Source organism: Danio aesculapii, chromosome 6 (genome assembly GCF_903798145.1).
Source record: "Danio aesculapii chromosome 6, fDanAes4.1, whole genome shotgun sequence".
Lineage (NCBI taxonomy): Eukaryota > Metazoa > Chordata > Actinopteri > Cypriniformes > Danionidae > Danio > Danio aesculapii.
This window is the reverse complement of record NC_079440.1, coordinates 10,421,525-10,438,559: the sequence shown is the minus strand read 5'-3', so window position 1 is coordinate 10,438,559 and position 17,035 is coordinate 10,421,525. Positions and strand designations below refer to the sequence as shown.

Here is a 17,035-nt window from a genome sequence, read left to right as displayed (position 1 = left end):
AGTTTAGCTCAGTTCAGTGTGGTTTAATAATCACTACTGAGAGTCCAAATATTGAAGAGCAAATCCAACGATGCGCAGCTCTACAGATCCTGAACCATGCAAGCCAGTGGCGATAGCGGAGAGGGAAAAAAAACTTCACTAAAGGCGGAAGTGAAGAAAAAAAACCTTGAGAGAAACCAGGCTCAGTTGGGCACGACCATTTTAATTTCTCCGCTGGCCAAACGTTTGTGCAGAGCTGTAGTCTCAGTGGCGGAGGCTGGAAGCTGGCCTCAGCGAAGACTCGTCTGTCTCTGTAGCGTCACAGGAATCAGTCTCATGTTCTCCACTCCTCCATGACCATCACAGTAGCTGCTCAGGATTCGGCCAGGTCCAGGATATAAAAAACCTTGGGATAAAATATGTGATATTGTTGATGATTATTGCGATAATTATATTTATTATTATTATTATTATTATTATTTCAGTAGCTCTGTTTTTAAATCATTTATTTATGTAATGATGTTAAAATAAACAGGTAAATCTATTTTTCAGGTCTGACTTATTCAGACTGAAAACTGTGTCAGGGTGGTGCGATGGTTGTTTTTATATGTGCTATATAAATAAAAAGGGAAAATTTTAAAGGTGCAAGTCATTTATGCTTTAAAACACTATGAATGAGTGAACACCTCTGCAGATAATCTGACTCTGATTGGCTGTTGTCATTTTCCTTTCTCACCTCAACTCCTGTCATAAGTATTTATTTTCAGCTTTGGGTTTGCCTTTGGGCCAATAGCAGTGCAGCAACTACTGGGTGAGGTGGGGATAAAGATAGTAAGGCCTCATCTGATTTGTAAAATTTAGGTAAACAGCTAGTGCATAAAACAATTTATCACACATGTCTGCATTACGTATATTGCATAACGATTAAGATGACAGTAATTTAACAATATATTTTGCAGCTTTAATTTAGATCCAAATCTGGGTATAAACTGGTTTATACTACTGACTACTGGTCGCTATCGCTCGCGTAGACGGAGATCTCACTCTCTGTTGAAATGAACGGTCGCTTGTCGATTTGCCACTGCGAGTTGCTCAAGTGCAGGGGTGTCCAAACTCGGTCCTGGAGGGCCGGTGTCCTGCAGAGTTTCTTTCCAACCCCAGTTAAACACACCTGAACCTGCTAATCAAGCTCTTTATACATATACTTCAACTTCCTTCAACACACTTCCCTGGAAGTTTCGAGCAAAACTATGCAGGACACCAGCCCTGCAGGACCGAGTTTGGAAATCCCTGCTCTAGTGTGAAGGAGGCTTTAGAAAGCATATTGCGCGGTAACTCAGTGGTTATCACTGTCACCTTATAGCAAGAAGGTTGCTGGTTTCTGTGGGGAGTTAGCACTTTATCCCTGTGTTGGTGTGGGTTTCCTCCGGGTGCTCCGATTTTCCCCACAGTCCAAAGACATGCGCTATAGGTGAATTGAATAAACTAAATTGGCCGTAGTGTATGTGTGTGAATGAGTGTGCATGAATGTTTCCCAGTACTGGGTTGCAGCTGGAAGGGCATTCGCTGTGCAAAACACATGCTGGTTAAGTTGGTGGCTAAAGAAAAATGAATGAATGAATAAGAAAGCTTTTTAAATGCAATATGTTTAAAAAAAATACATTTTGTAAAAAAAAAAATATAAGAAATCCAAATATTTTGATTCAGACTGTTGGTAGATGCACATGCATATTAATTAGCTAAAAAAGATTTTAAATTGTAATTCATATTTGGACTTTATTTTTATCTTTAAATATTTTACAAAAGTTTTTTGAAACAAATTGCATTTAATATACTTTTTGAGTGTATAAAATCGTTTTGATGCAGATGCCTATACATGATAAAATAATCTTTCAAGTATAGTTTCATAAATTAAACACAAGTTTAACACCCCCCCCCACTACCAAAGCATATACAAACAATAAAAATAACTTCTTTTAAGCTGTTTACAATATTTTAACTATATTTACTATACATTACAGGGCTCGAAATTAACATTTTTGCTTGGTAGCACTGGTGCTCCTAACTTTAAAAATGTAGGCGCACCAGCCAAAATTTAGTCGCACCCACCAATTATGAGGACCGTTACTACAAGTTTTATAAACAGATTTATTGCATTTGAAATCAACAATTATCAAAACTAACAAGCAAAAAAATATATATGCATGAGTGAGGAAAATATGTCTCAACGAAATCCCGTTATCACAAGAAAATACATTTTTATAACTTAATTGAGTGACCAAAAGATACACGGACCACTCACCGGCCCTGCATGCACTGCTCGACATGAATGAATCTGTTAATGATACGTTACTGTGCTGTGTTCTCATGCCTGGTGTCTGATATTGCACAGATGCTTTTGACATATACCTTATTATTTGCATACGTCATTTTAATAGCAATACCGGTCTTTTCATGAGCTGCAATATTAGTTTAATCTTAATCAGTGCAAGCCCTTTTGCGATGTACGTGGTGTTCAATTTTACATATAGCTGCCACTTGCACTGCTGACAGCATCTGCCGATTAAATGAAGGATTAAACAGAACCTCTCATGCTTAATGTGTAGATGTGGAAAACAGTTACCTGAAAATTCCGTCCCACAGACTTTACAGTGAATGCTTTAGTTTTTTTCATAGCGGACTTGAAGCCACTGGAAGTCTTTTATCCACTCTTGGAAAAGTGTAGATGGTGGATTAACATTCACCACATGATCAGTAATCAGATGTGCCATTATTTGTAGCTTTAGGTGGTTTCTAAAACAAAATCTGTAAGTGTTGTTTTTATTCTCTAATCTTCAGCGTGTTACTTTTTCGCAGTTGTAGCTCTCCCTGTCATTTGAAGGCAGAAGGCATTGACTGAGTGATTGACAGCTGATTTTAATCAATCCATTCGTGTTCAGATCTTAGAGCAGTGGGCCAATAAGAACAGCATTGCAGACTTTGTTTACTGCAGCAAGTTGACATGTTAACTCTTTTAAATTGTTCCTGAGCGCTGCGTTTAAAGTACAAAGATGCATTCTGCCTAAATGTGTCCTAAATACTTTATGAATTCATCCTGATTTTTCTGACGTTTCCTACTTTGGTCTGATGGGGTCTTGCTCTTATGCTTACACAAAGTAGACGGTTCCGATGACTCAGGCAAACTGTCCACAGTTTCCTCAACATTTTTAGATGTGCGAATTATTATAAATTTATCCATCTCTGCAGTTGCGGTTTTCACATCCAGATGCGTGCTGTATTGATAACTAGCGATTCGCTGCACAGTTATGATGCTCCATTCACTTTTTTTTTAAATGCTAATCAGTAATATCTTTAAAAAATCTCAAAATATTAGCTTTCACTTGTAATACTGAAAAATATATATTATAATCACTGAAAATTACACAATTTTTAAAAACCACCTGGTCGACCTTTTATCCATAGGCTACCATTATTATTTTAATCGCTTATTACTATTTCATACTTTTTTTAGTATATTATTCAATGCAAGCGTGGGCCAAAAAAATTAAGGAGTGCACGTTAAAAGGTTAAACAAATGTCTTGGTTGCCCAAATATGTGGGGTTGTTTTTTATTTTGATAATATGTATTTTGGGGTCACTTATTGTAAAAATCCTATAAATAAAGGGGAGGAAAAAATTCACACAACATAATGTGACCTCTCTCAGAGTAATGACTGGTTTTGTTAATATGCATAACTATTTTCACCATGATCATTGTGGTCTTGTGAATAAGACTTTCTCTCTATTGTGTCTCTGTGAGAGTGGGTTTGTACATTCACAGATCTGCGTCAGAGAGGAGAGGAACACATTAATGAACTCATTATACACAAACAACAAACTGCTTGTTGTCTTATTTACAGTTTGTGCGTATGGGGTTCAGAAATGGACATCTCCTTCATTTTCACCATTATTCATCTGCATTGTGGTGTCTGAGTCATTTGTACTTTTCCTGGGATAATGAGCAGTTGTGTTTGCTCGGGGTTCATCAAAACTTCAGGATTCAAGGCTTAATTTAAACCTTGGAATGAGCAATGAAAAATCATGATTTTAAATAAAAGATAACATTCAAAATAGCTAAAAAAAAGAGTTGTAAAACAAATACTTAAATCGAGAATGCACCTTTGTCATTCTTTTATTCATTCATTTTCTTCCGGGGCCGGGTCACGGGGGCAGCAGTCTTAGGAGAGAACCCCAGACTTCCCTCTCCCCAGACACTTCCTCTAGCTCTTCCGGTGTGATCTCGAGGCGTTCCCAGGTCAGCCGAGAGACATAGTCCCTCCAGCATGTCCTGGGTCTTCCCCGAGGCCTCCTCCTGGTGGGACTTGCCGGGAACACCTCCCTAGGTAGGCGTCCTGGAGGCATCTGACTTATCTCATTGTGGAGGAGCTGCAGCTCTTCTCCGAGCTCCTCCTGGATGACAGAGTTCCTCACCCTATCTGTAATGGTGTGCTCTGCCACCCTGAGAAAGAAACTTATTACGGCAGCTTTTATCCGAGATCTTGTCCTTTCGTTCATGACCCAAAGCTCATGACCGTAGGTGAGAGTAGCAACGTAGATTGTGACCGGTAAATCGAGAGCTTTGCCTTTTGGCTCAGCTCCTTCTTTACCACAATGAACCGGCACATCAACAGCATTACTGCTGCTGCTGCATCGATCCGTCTGTCAATCTCACGTTCCACCCTTCCCTCACTCAAGAACAAAACCCCAAGATACTGAAACTCCTCTACCTGGGGTAAGGACTTTCCTTCAACCTAGAGATGGCAAGCCACCTTTTTCCGGTGGAGCATCATGGCCTTGGACACATCTTTGTAAACATTCAGATTTTTCCACTAGTTTTAAAACTGATAATAAAGTGCATTGGTACCTGACCGGGTATTTTTCCCATTTTTTCCCCTTTAAGAGTTTAAAGTCTGTGTGAAATCAAAATTTACAATGTTTATTTTGCTAGCTCTGAATAGTTAATCCATGCAGGTAAAAAAAATGTTTAGGTAATCTTCAATCAAAGTTTGACTAATTGTTCCTGCGTTTGAGGTGGTTTTTCTTCTGTTGACGTCAAACTGATGGCGTCAGTCACAATATTCTATGGATAACCATTTCCAACCATTAACCAATGGCCCGCTCCCTACTAAATGTTAAATTTCTGCTGGAAGAACATTAGCATACTGAAATAAAAGTCTGAGCAACTTCTGATTCAATCCATCTTAAAAAACAAAACTTTATTATAAGTATAAAAGTATTATAGCTAAGCGAACCAGTTTTGAAGAGAATTACATGACTACAAACTTCTAAAAGATGTTCTGATGCAGATAAGTGTAGAAAAATCATATGGGGGAAAAAGCTGTCTTCAGTTTAATAATAATAATATGCGCTAACAAAATGATCATCAGTTTTTATTCACACAGACTTTAACCCTGGAGCACACACCTTTAAAACTTTATGGTTTACTATAGTTAAAAATTTTCCTTTAGTTCTGGAGTGTGACTGTGCATGTTTAAATAAAATTAGTTGCATATTAGGCTTTGAATTATTAAATATTATAATGTTTCTAGTACAACTTTCTATAAATTTCATTTAATTCTCCATGTTGGATGAATTCTCATTTTAAGCAATCTTGCAAAATGAAAATTCTCATTTTATAATATTAATTTAACATTGCAAATGTATTGTACATGACAGTCACGCAGAGGCGTTTCAACACTCAGCATAGTTAATATTCATTATTCAAGCCTTCGCTATTTGATTCGCCGAACTTAAAGTAAGGTAATTAATATTAATGAGCGCTCGCTGTACGTCACTGTAGACGTACTTATGATCCACCCACTTTAGTTTAAAGCGCCTGACAGGTACGCTGGATGCTATTAGGGCTGTTAAAACACAGCCGTAATCATAAAAATAATTATTTCCTTGTATGACGGATTTCACGAAGTTTTCAGCGTTGTTATATTTGGTAAAACAAAAGTAGCACATTATGAAAGTCTTCACTGGAGCTCCTAATATAGCGCACTTCGCGGAGTTATCCATTCACTGCAGACATGACAGTCAAGTTTAGCACGAGCTGACTAAGGAATATTTTCTCCGAACCTTGTTTATTTTTTTGCTGTGTTAATGGAAAGTCGAGACGCTTACATTTCTCGATCATACGACTGAAGTATATAGAGCCGAAACCATGGGGAAATGGGAGCTGACGATGGTAAGACACTTTCATAATCAGGCTGAATTACCACACAGACTTTAAGTCTATTTATAATAAGTATATATTATTATATATAATGTAGTATATATATATATATATATATATATATATATATATATATATATATATATATATATATATATATATATATATATATATATATATATATATATAATTAGTAATAGTAATTTTGGAAGTCAGAGACACTGTAATGAAACTGTAATGTTTATGTCTATGTGTCTATAGTTATGTGTAATGTCTATTCAGATTTGGAAAGGCGGTTTGTTGTTGTCCGACGTGCAGCGCTCCATGTAGTTTAAACCAAACGGCACGTCTCTTCGCTAAGAAAAAGCTGTTTTTCCAGTTATTTCATGCCTGTACTGTTATTCACAAAAGATGTATGGGTTTATAATTACACGTGAAAAGCGTTTGTCCTCAGTTTGCCGGAGGGCTGGATGTAATGCGCGCTCATGGGAAGGTGTGGCGCGCGTCTCTTCTGTCCCCTCGGGAGTCTGACAATAGAGCTGATTTGTGTTTGTTCTCAGACGGACCCACCTGTACAATGAAGATGTTTTTCGTGTTCTTTTCTTACGATGTCCATGTGATAGTTTCAGCTTTCCCTCCCCCGTCGTTCCCTGTGTCTATTTCCATAGTTACAGAGGAGACACGGGGCTTTGGTTTGGAAAGCTCTCAGTTCTGCTTGACTGGAGTTTCTGGGAAGCACTTGTGATTTTTTTCACTGTAGCTGACATGTTAAAACTGTCCTTGGTTTACTTGGATGCACAAGCAAAATGTGTAGTTTGCATGTTAGGTATGTTATTTAATATTAAACTAGTTATTGAAGCAGAACAGTGATTCTTGACTGGGATTTTGATTACATAATTTAAGATGGATATGAGCTTATACCTTTTACATGTCACCAATGCATTGCATGTGACAACATTTTTTTCTACTGATGTTTTAGAACCCAGTTAAAAATAAATGCTTTAATGTCTTAATTTAATATATTTGACAAATCATGGTTGTCATATTTTTTTAAGATTCTTGATTGTTATACGAAATTCACCAATTCTATAAAACAGTTTAATATACACTCACTGGCCACTTTATTAGGTACACCTGTCCAACTGCTCATTAACGCAAATTTCTAATCAGCCAGTCACATGGCAGCAACTCAATACATTTAGGCATGTAGAGATGATCAAGACGATCTGCTGCAGTTCAAACCGAGCATCAAAATGGGGAAAAAGGGGGATTTAAGTCACTTTGAATGTGGCATGGTTTTTGGTGCCAGGCGGACTGGTCTGAGTATTTCAGAAACTGCTGATCTACTGGGATTTTCAAGCACAACCATCTCTAGGGTTTACAGAGAATGGTCCGAAAAAGAGAAAATATCCAGTGAGTAGCAATTCTGCGGGTACAAATAACTCAAATAACCACTCGTTATAACTGAGGTATTCATAAGAGCATTTCTGAACACACAACATGTCCAACCTTGAAGCGGATGGGCTACAGCAGCAGAAGACCACACAAGGTGCCACTCCTGTCAGCTAAAAATAGGAAACTGAGGCTTCAATTCACACAGGCTCACCAAAATTGGACCATAGAAGATTGGAAATATGTTGCCTGATCTGATGAGTCTCGATTTCTGCTGCTGATGGTAGGGTCAGAATTTGGCATCAACAACACAAAAGCATGAATCCATCCTGCCTTGTATCAACAGATCAGGTTGGTGGTGGTGGTGTAATGGTGAGGGGGATATTGTCTTGGCACACTTTGGGCCCATTAGTACCAATCGAGCATCGTGTCAACGCCACAGCCTACCTGAGTATTGTTGCTGACCATGTCCATCCCTTTATGACCACAGTGTACCCATCTTCTGATGGCTACTTGCATCAGGATAATGCACTAAGCGCAAATCATCTCAGACTGGTTTCTTGAACATGACAATAAGTTCACTGTACTCAAATGGCCTCCACAGTCATCATATCTCAATTCAATAGATCACCTTTGGGATATGGTGCAATTGGAGATTCACATCATGCATGTGCAGCCGACAAATCTGCAGCAACTGCGTCATGCTATCATGTCAATATGGAGCAAAATCTCAGAGGAATATTTCCCGTACCTTGTTGAATCTGTGTCATGAAGGATTAAGGCAGTTCTGAAGGCAAAAGGGAGTCCAACCCAGTACTAGTAAGGTGTATCTAATAAAATGGCCGGTGAGTGTATATTAAAATGTAATTCATTCCTCTTTTGTCAAGACAGAATTTTCTTCCTTGATTATTCAGGGTTATATAATCTTTCAGTAGTCATTCTGATATGCTGATTTGCTGCTAAAGAAACATTCCTGATTATAATCGATGCTAAAAAAATTGTGGAAACCCTGCAGCTTTGTTTCCTTTTAGGTTTTTCTGATGGAATAGAATAAGACGTAATAAAAAAATAAGTGTATATTGTGACATAAGAATGTCATAAACATGAATTTTAAAAATAAGAGTACATCATTACACGTTTTTATTTTGTCTTACATGATGTATTAAGTATGTATAATGATTTCGTTTAATTTTTTTATTTAAATGTAATTTTGAACCCAAGAACATCATTTAGAAAAGTTATTAAACCAAAATAAACTTAATAAACTTACATTTGGAACATTCTAGAAAAACGGAAATGTGTTTGTTTGTTTTTTTAAACCAATGGCATGTAAATCGTGGGACATCCCGCATCAAAAATCAGTGACAGATGACGCCATTATGCTAATATGTTCTCAAGCCGGTTCTTATGAGGTCATTTGGTCACATCTGAATCAGTCAGCAACCAGTCCAACAACAACCCTGTTTTGCATGGGGAAAACACTTGGACTTAATTTACTCCAGTGTTTCACACAGTCCGTCTTTGTTTAAACCCATTCCTTATTTTTCTATTCGCCCACAGCTGTTATGCATTCTGGCATATCGTATTTGCTATTCAAATAATCTCAGTTTCATTTAACCACCAAGGAGGATTTTTGTAACGAAAGTACTATTATTGGTGTCAACTTTGCTTCCACCATAAAAATATTAATGATAATAATTCATCTTCCTTCCTTAAAATGAAAATGGCAGATCACTTTATGTGTGCATCACAGAACAATGGTGGTTTTGTTAATAATACTGTAAAAATATTTGTAAAATAGCATGTCGTATTGTGTGTGTGTGTGTGTGTGTGTGCATCACTGAACAGTGGTGTTATTGTTAATACTGTAAGATGTTTGGTGAGTTCTCTTATAACATGATTCAAATACTCATGGTTACTTTTTTATTTTACATTATTCCTCAGTTTGGGTTGTTTTAACTCAAATTCGGGTTAAATTTGGACAAACCAAGCCACAAGGTCCATTTTTAGAAGTATTTTTAAACTATAATTTTAACCCAACAGTTGGGTTTTGTTTATACAAGACTTGTTTTTGTAAAACCAACATTTCTTTTAGTGTATTCACTCCTCCTGACATGTAATTTGCCTTCGTTTTCTGAAGAACTCCCCATTTTGTGTTTCATCCTGGATGTGTGTAATGTTAAGTCATTGCTCTTTTGGAAGTTCGTGTAGTTGAAGATCTGCATTTGACTGTAGGCGCCCATTCAAGTCAACAGCATTTTCTAAAGTTGTTCGTCATGATGTTGCTTTTTTGCTTTTCTAAAGTCTCATGATGTTGCCATACTACCAGGACTTCAAAATTAAACTTTTCTGATAGGGCTGGGCGATTAATCGAAAAGTAATCGAAATCGACATTCACAACCAATAATCGTTCTCATTTTTCAAGGTCGATTTTCTTCAATTACTCAAGACTGGTTTACTTCTGTGTTGAGCGCACGCGTTTGGTCCGACACAGCCTTCACGCGGTTGCGTACCTGCACACCTCTCAAAATGTGTAACTACACGTCACGACGTTATGCATCGCAAGCTTTGTGATTGGTCGGTTTGATAGCCGTGACAAGCTTGGGCGGCGTGGATTAATTTCAGTTGTTAAACACTGACGTTCAATTCATAATCGTAGACCGTAGATAGTGTGTGTTTCCCTCAATTATTTTAAAATCAAGTAATGCACCCTTCATTCAAATATCTCTCACTGGTAATAGGTGAGCATGTTTACTGTACAAAACTTGACCGTGAACTATGAGGGCAACAAAAATAAAATAAATACATAAAATAATCGTTAATTAATTGTAATGGAGTTAAAATGTTTATTTAGTTGAGATTTTATTTTTAGGCCAAATCGCCCAGCCTTAGTTTCTGATGGCACTATTTGTTTAAATATAGCTCAAATATAATGTCAATGCTCTTATCAAATATTTTTCTAAAGGTCGCAAGAAATTATAAGTTTGGGTCGGTATGAAAACCATGGATAAAAATATCACGGTTTCACAGTATTGTGATTTACTGCTCTAAGTTTTTTTTAAATGTCTTCATAAAAAACAACACATTTTTCCCATTAAACACAACATACAGTATTTCATTTTACAATTTTTCAATTTACAATTCACATTTATACTATTTTGGAACAGTAAACATGTCAGGCTAAATAATTATAATAAATCATTGACTTCTGCTAGGTGCATTAGTTTACCAAACACAGATTTCTTCACAACACATAAAAAACCCTTTGCATATACCTTAGGAACAGTATAACAGAATTCTTTTTGTGGTTTTAAAACCTTGACTTTTCCAAACCGCAGTAAACCTTAAAACCGGTTATCGTCCCATTATAACATATGTAAGTGTAACAAAGATTAATTGTATTTAATAATTAATACGATGAAGAATATACTGTGTTATTTTGCATTTGCACTGCATTTTTATTTACCCCAGCAGCAGATTATTTTGCTTGTTTTAAGGAAAAATTCACTTAATTTTGACTTAATTTAAAAAAATATAAAACTATATTTTTGACTTGTTTAGAAAATCTTTCTTGATTTAAGAATTTTTAGATATTTGGAGTAGAAACTAGACACACACTCTTAAGAAAGAAAAGCGTTTTTGCAGTGTGGCTATTAAATTTCTCTACCTGAAAATTTCTAGACTTCCCAGAAAAATGTATAGAAAATAGAGCTTTTAAGCCATCTGGTGAAGTTGTATTCTTATCTCAGTAAGCTGTCTACTACTAACAAGCAGTGTAATATGCAAAAATCTGCTATTTAGCTATCTTTTTTATATTAGAAAATACTAATGCCCATGTTGGCTCTGGTTCATTAAATAATATTCATTAATGATAATGTAATTTTATTTTTAAAAATCGCAAAATAAAGAAAATGGTATTTTTTCAAGGTATTGCATTGAAGTTGTAAATTCCAGTATGGTGACAACGCAAGTTACAATTATTGTAAATATTATTATTATTATTATTATTATTATTATTATTATTATTATTATATGCATTAAAATCAATATGGGTGATTCTATCAAAAAGTTACAAAATATAACAGCAGTTCATATAACAGCAGTTGTTTCCAGTATCATATTTAAAACATGTAATTTGAATTACTCTGCTCTTGTCAAACATAATTTAAAAAAAAAAAATTTACTTTTAGGGAATAAAAAATAATTTTTACATTGTATGTCAACTGTTATTAATTTTATTTATGTTATTTTAATTATATAAACAGTTCTTATATTTTCTCCTGGTGTGTGTGTGTGTGTGTGTGTGTGTGTGTGTGTGTGTGTGTGTGTATAAATTTAAAAACCTGAAAAAAATGATGGCTTTGGATACCAAATGTACCTGTAATTTATAGAATCACCTATAGTTCATGCAGAGCAACATGTTTTGTGGCTAAAATGTTTTGTTTTGACATCTCTCTCTCTCTTATACACATTCTCAAGCAAGCAAACGCTCAGTCAATTATGTCTGCTGTTGTAAAATAAGTGTTGGTAGGGTTTAACATATTCTTGTTAGTTTGCTTTTATTAAATGATAATACATTTTTATACAACATTTTTTTAAGAACGCAATAAATTCTTTTATTTATTACTTTTAAAATAGCTATATATATATATATATTTATATATATATATATATATATATATATATATATATATATATATATATATATAATTATTATTATTATTATTATTATTTTTATTTATTTATTTTTATATTTATTTTTTTTGGACCACCTCGAATGTCACATGGCCCACCCTAAAATTCAAAGCTGTAGCCAGGCCTGTCTCAATATATGGAAATATAATATACAGATAACAAAGCATTGCTATATAATATTTTTCCAATATCGCGCAGCCCTAATCTTTCTCCTCTGATCTGTTTGTCTAGGACCCGGTGCAGGAGTGGGGGGAGGAGGTGGAAGACGGTGCCATTTATGGGGTCACCCTTCACCGAGAGCCTATCCAACCTCCACCTGACGCTACTGAGAGCGATGCTGCCTTTGGCTTCATGCAGTACCACACACTGAAGGTCCGCAGGCTGAAAGCAGCCACTCTGGACCGTCTTGTCACAGAATTGGTGAACCCGGAGTGCCCTGACACAGACTACATGCAAATCTTCCTCTCTACTTACAGAGCCTTTACTTGCACAAATGCACTTATTGAGCTCCTGTTTCAAAGGTGAGGTTTCTAAATGCTCAATTGGAGAGGGTGAATTGAATTATTTTTGATAGAAATGAAAGCTTTTTTTCAGCCTGGACTTTATTACACATTAATAACACTGTGAACAAATTAATTAGAATGGACAAAGACATGCACAGTGTTGCACAAGAGTTTACTTTCGAATAAATGCTCTTCTTATGAAACTTTTTTTAAAATAGAGAGTCCTAAAAGCGGCATTAATAAAATATATATTTCTTGAGGACCAAATCAGCACAATGTAACACATTCTTAATGGTCTAATTCTGAAAATTCCGTCACATTCCATCACATTTTATCAATGCATTATATTAGCAAAAGTTTTGGGAGATCTGCCTTTACAGGCACAGGAACTTTAATGACATCCCAGTCTTGATCTGTGGGGTATAATATGGAGTTGACCATGTAACACATTACTGCTGAAATGTTCATCATTCCTCTAGAAACACATTTGTGAGGTCAGGCACAGATGTTGGATGAGAAGACCTATTTCATTCTAAAGATGTTCAGTCAAGTTGAGGTCAGGGCTCCATGCAGGCCAGTCAAGTTCCTCCACACAAACCTCACTCATCCCTGTCTTTATAAATCAGTCATACTGGAACAGGAAGGGGTCATCCCTGAACTCCCATAAAGTTGGGAGCATGACATTGTCCAGACAGTCTTGTTATGTTGAGTCATTAGGTGTTGCTTTCACTGGAAGTAAAGGGCCAAGACCAACCCGTGAAAAACAACACCACAACATCACCCCCTCCACTAAATGGTAAACATGTAAAGTGGAATGCTTCCACTGCATCTGACACTTTGCATTTACTCAGTTATATCAGGCATGGATGCAGTTGCTTGGCCATAAAAACTTAAGGATGCTACTATCAGGATTTTTGCAACTGATACAGAGTACCGATTCATGGTCTTGGTGATCGGCTGATACAGAGTACCGATTCTGATGCTTCAAGCTATAACTTTGCCATTGCATGAAGCACATTTTCCCTTCTAAATATGATACTTAAATGGAGATCTCTCTGACAATGAGTTTATTGCACTCAGATGGCCTCTACAGTCACCAGATCCAATAGAGCACCTTTAGGATGTGTTAGAATGAGAGATTCTCATCATGGATGTGCACCTGACAAATCTGCAGCAACTGCGTGATGCTATAATGTCAATATGGACCAAAATCTCAGAGAAATATTTCCAGTACCTTGTTGAATCTATGCCACGAAGGATTAAGGCAGTTCTGAAGACAAATGGGGGTCCAACCCGGTACTAGTAAGGTGTACCTAATAAAGTGGCCGGTGAGTGTATATTGAAAGGAATAACGTTAGTGCATTTGTAAATGGACAATTTTCCTTGCTAAGTGCGACCAGTTTTGTGGGTAAATGCTAAGTTTCTCAGGGAATGCAAAGTGGAGAAATGTGGATGCAAATCTCATTTTTTCTCATCATGTCTATTTTGAGTCTCTGAAAATTGTGTTAACATTTTTTAACTTCCAATTACATTAACACTGAAAGATAAACACTATGATTATGACATTATGGTGCCTTGGAGATCAATTAGTTTCCTTTGGTGTTATCTTTCTTGCGCTATTAGCTGACTTTGTTCTCAGAAACATCCATCATGTATTTGAATATGACATTTTCTGGAGCGGTCAGGCTCGCTGACAATGACAAAATAATCAAATGAATGGGAAGGCCCAAATTTCTAAATTTAGTGTTGATGTAACCTAGAAAAGCTTTTAATGACTGTGGCAGTATCACAGTCACACAATGCATAGAGTGACGCAGTGAAATGCGGAGATCACCGTGAACCGCAGAACAGGTTTCACTTGAATAGTCAGAGACGTCAGAGGCCTTTGTTTGAGAGCTTTTTTTGTGTTCTGTTGAAGCATAAACTTAATAGGTCTCGACAGAACACTTTTGTGACACATTAGTGTTACGAACATGAACAGAAATTGTTGTCATGTTCATAATCCTGAAGCTTCATCTGTACGATTGTTTTAAAAATAAACTTTTGACTTATGTATTTCTCTATAGAGAGGATATGGTCACCAATCTGGACAACAGTGTCTGTGTCAAGAGGTGAGTTGAATCCCAGTCTGAAATGCTTGATTCTGATTGGTCAGTCATGATATTCTGTGGTTAGATGTGTAAAGGACAATGTACAGCTGACCGTGGTGGGAACGTTCCTTTAAGAGAGTTATTAGCTATAGAATAGCGAATAGTAACTGAGTTACATAATTATAAAAGTAACTAATTACCAGGGAAAGTAACTATTGTGTTACTTTTAAAAAATCTAGTTTGTCAAATGACTATAAAATAAATATAAAACTGAACACTAATCTACATTATTTTAATGTTGCTGTGTGACAACGTGAGAGACAGCGGCAGCGTGTCCTCAACTATATATCTGGATATTATTTTGTTTAATTCTATCTGAGTGAGAAGTGTTTGCGGTGGAGAAAAAGTTTTAAAATGAAATTTTAGATAAATAAAATGAAGTTTTATTTGCTTTGACATCGTGGCTTCGTCTCCTATTTGGTAGCAGAGCTCACGCTATCACCTGCATAGCCACTCATTTTGTGGCGGCATGTGATGACGTGAAGTGCTTCATTAGATTAAAAGTACTTGCCAGCCATGCAGAGAGACTTTTTTTTTTCCTGGTCATAAGTTACACGATACATAAACATTCTTGCTTTTCACTTCAACGAGGGAAAAGTAGTGCTTATATTTCCAGTCCGCAAACACTACCTTTGAACTTGTTGGATTTGCCATCATTCTGACTCCTGGTCATTGGTGTGTGAACACTCGCCCTACTCTGCCTCTGATTGGCAAACAAGGGAAATGTACTCTGTCTAAGCCAATCATCACGTTCTCAGTTACACCACCTTCACTGACATGCCAATCATCATCACTGGTTGGTTATGTGTCCCACCCCAGCCCCACACACACACCACTGAGAGAGACACTGCTCGCATGAAAACCAATTCAGTGTTCTCAATTATACAGGTTTCCGCGGGGTCTTAAAATGTCTTAAATCTCAAAAACAGAATTTTAGGCCTTAAAAAGCATTAAATCTACTGAAATGTTGTGTTTTAGGTCTTAAATCTTTTTTTAAACAGGTCTTAATTTTTCTTTGTTTATGTATAGCTACCCAATCTGGCCATCAACACCCATACAATCACCAACAATCCATCTCAATAAAACTTTTTTATTTTTAACTCTATCATAATGGGTTAATTATTTTCCTTACAGTAACATTCTCCATGTATTTACTGCTGAGGACACTGACTTAGACAGGCTTTTGTGCATACATTTATTTTATTATAGTTTTTAAAACTTTTAAAACATTTGTCAATTTTTATTTTTAAAGAGAGGTTATGTTGAAAAGTTAGTTACAACTAAAGGATACAACTAGAACTTGCTTGTTTTGACACAATATTTAAATATTTTGCTAAGAAATATCTAAAATATATATATTTTTATTAATATTAAATTATTGTATTATTAAATTTATTAAGGTTTTTGATAGGGTAAATAAAAATCTTTTTCATCTGGGCCATTCGAAAAGCTCCTTGGCGTTTAGCCCTGTGTGAGTCTAAAATTTAATTCATAATGGTCTTAATTTCTTAAGTCTTCAATTTATGTTGGTGAGACCTGCAGAAACCCTGTTATAGTAATGCGCATTTTATTGTCAGTAACGTTAACGGCGTTGTAATTTGATTACTCGTAACTGAAAAACGTATCACTGTTTGTAACGCCATTTATTTATAGTGGCGTTATTCCCATCACTGATAGCTGAAGACCAAAATATTAGCCCTCCTGTATAATTTAAATTATTTTTCACATATTTGACACATAAGTAATGTATAACAGAGCAAGTAATTTTTTTTTTACAGCATTTCCTAGCATTTTGTGAAAGTCTTATTTCTTTTAATTTGGCTAAAATAAAAACAAATAAATGAATGTAAAAAATGCGAAGGTCAATATTATTAGCCAACATAAGTAATTTTGTTTCCTACTGAACAAACTAATATTTTCCAATAACTTGCCTAAATTAACCAAACTTGCCTAGTTAACCAAATTAACCTACTTAAGCCTATAAATTGCATTTTAAGCTGAATATTAGTATCTTGTGAAATAACTAAAGTTTAATGTACTGTCACCATGGCAAATAAAGTTATTAGACATTTGGTATTAAAACTATTATGGTTAAAACT

General features: G+C 35.8%; 1 protein-coding gene across 8 annotated transcripts in view; it reads left to right on the top strand.

Moving 5' to 3' along the window:
• Window positions 1–17,035, top strand: part of rgl3a (ral guanine nucleotide dissociation stimulator-like 3a) — a 39,477-nt gene that overhangs the window by 3,589 nt on the left and 18,853 nt on the right. For 6 of the 8 annotated variants that reach the window (XM_056459479.1, XM_056459480.1, XM_056459477.1 and 3 more), the window contains exons 4-5: window positions 12,515–12,804; window positions 14,853–14,897. In XM_056459479.1, the coding sequence (XP_056315454.1) occupies window positions 12,515–12,804; window positions 14,853–14,897 (335 nt within the window). Of the gene's footprint in view, window positions 1–5,892; window positions 6,209–12,514; window positions 12,805–14,852; window positions 14,898–17,035 lie in introns of those variants that run through there. The other 2 variants (XM_056459483.1, XM_056459482.1) reach the window with 1 other exon arrangement.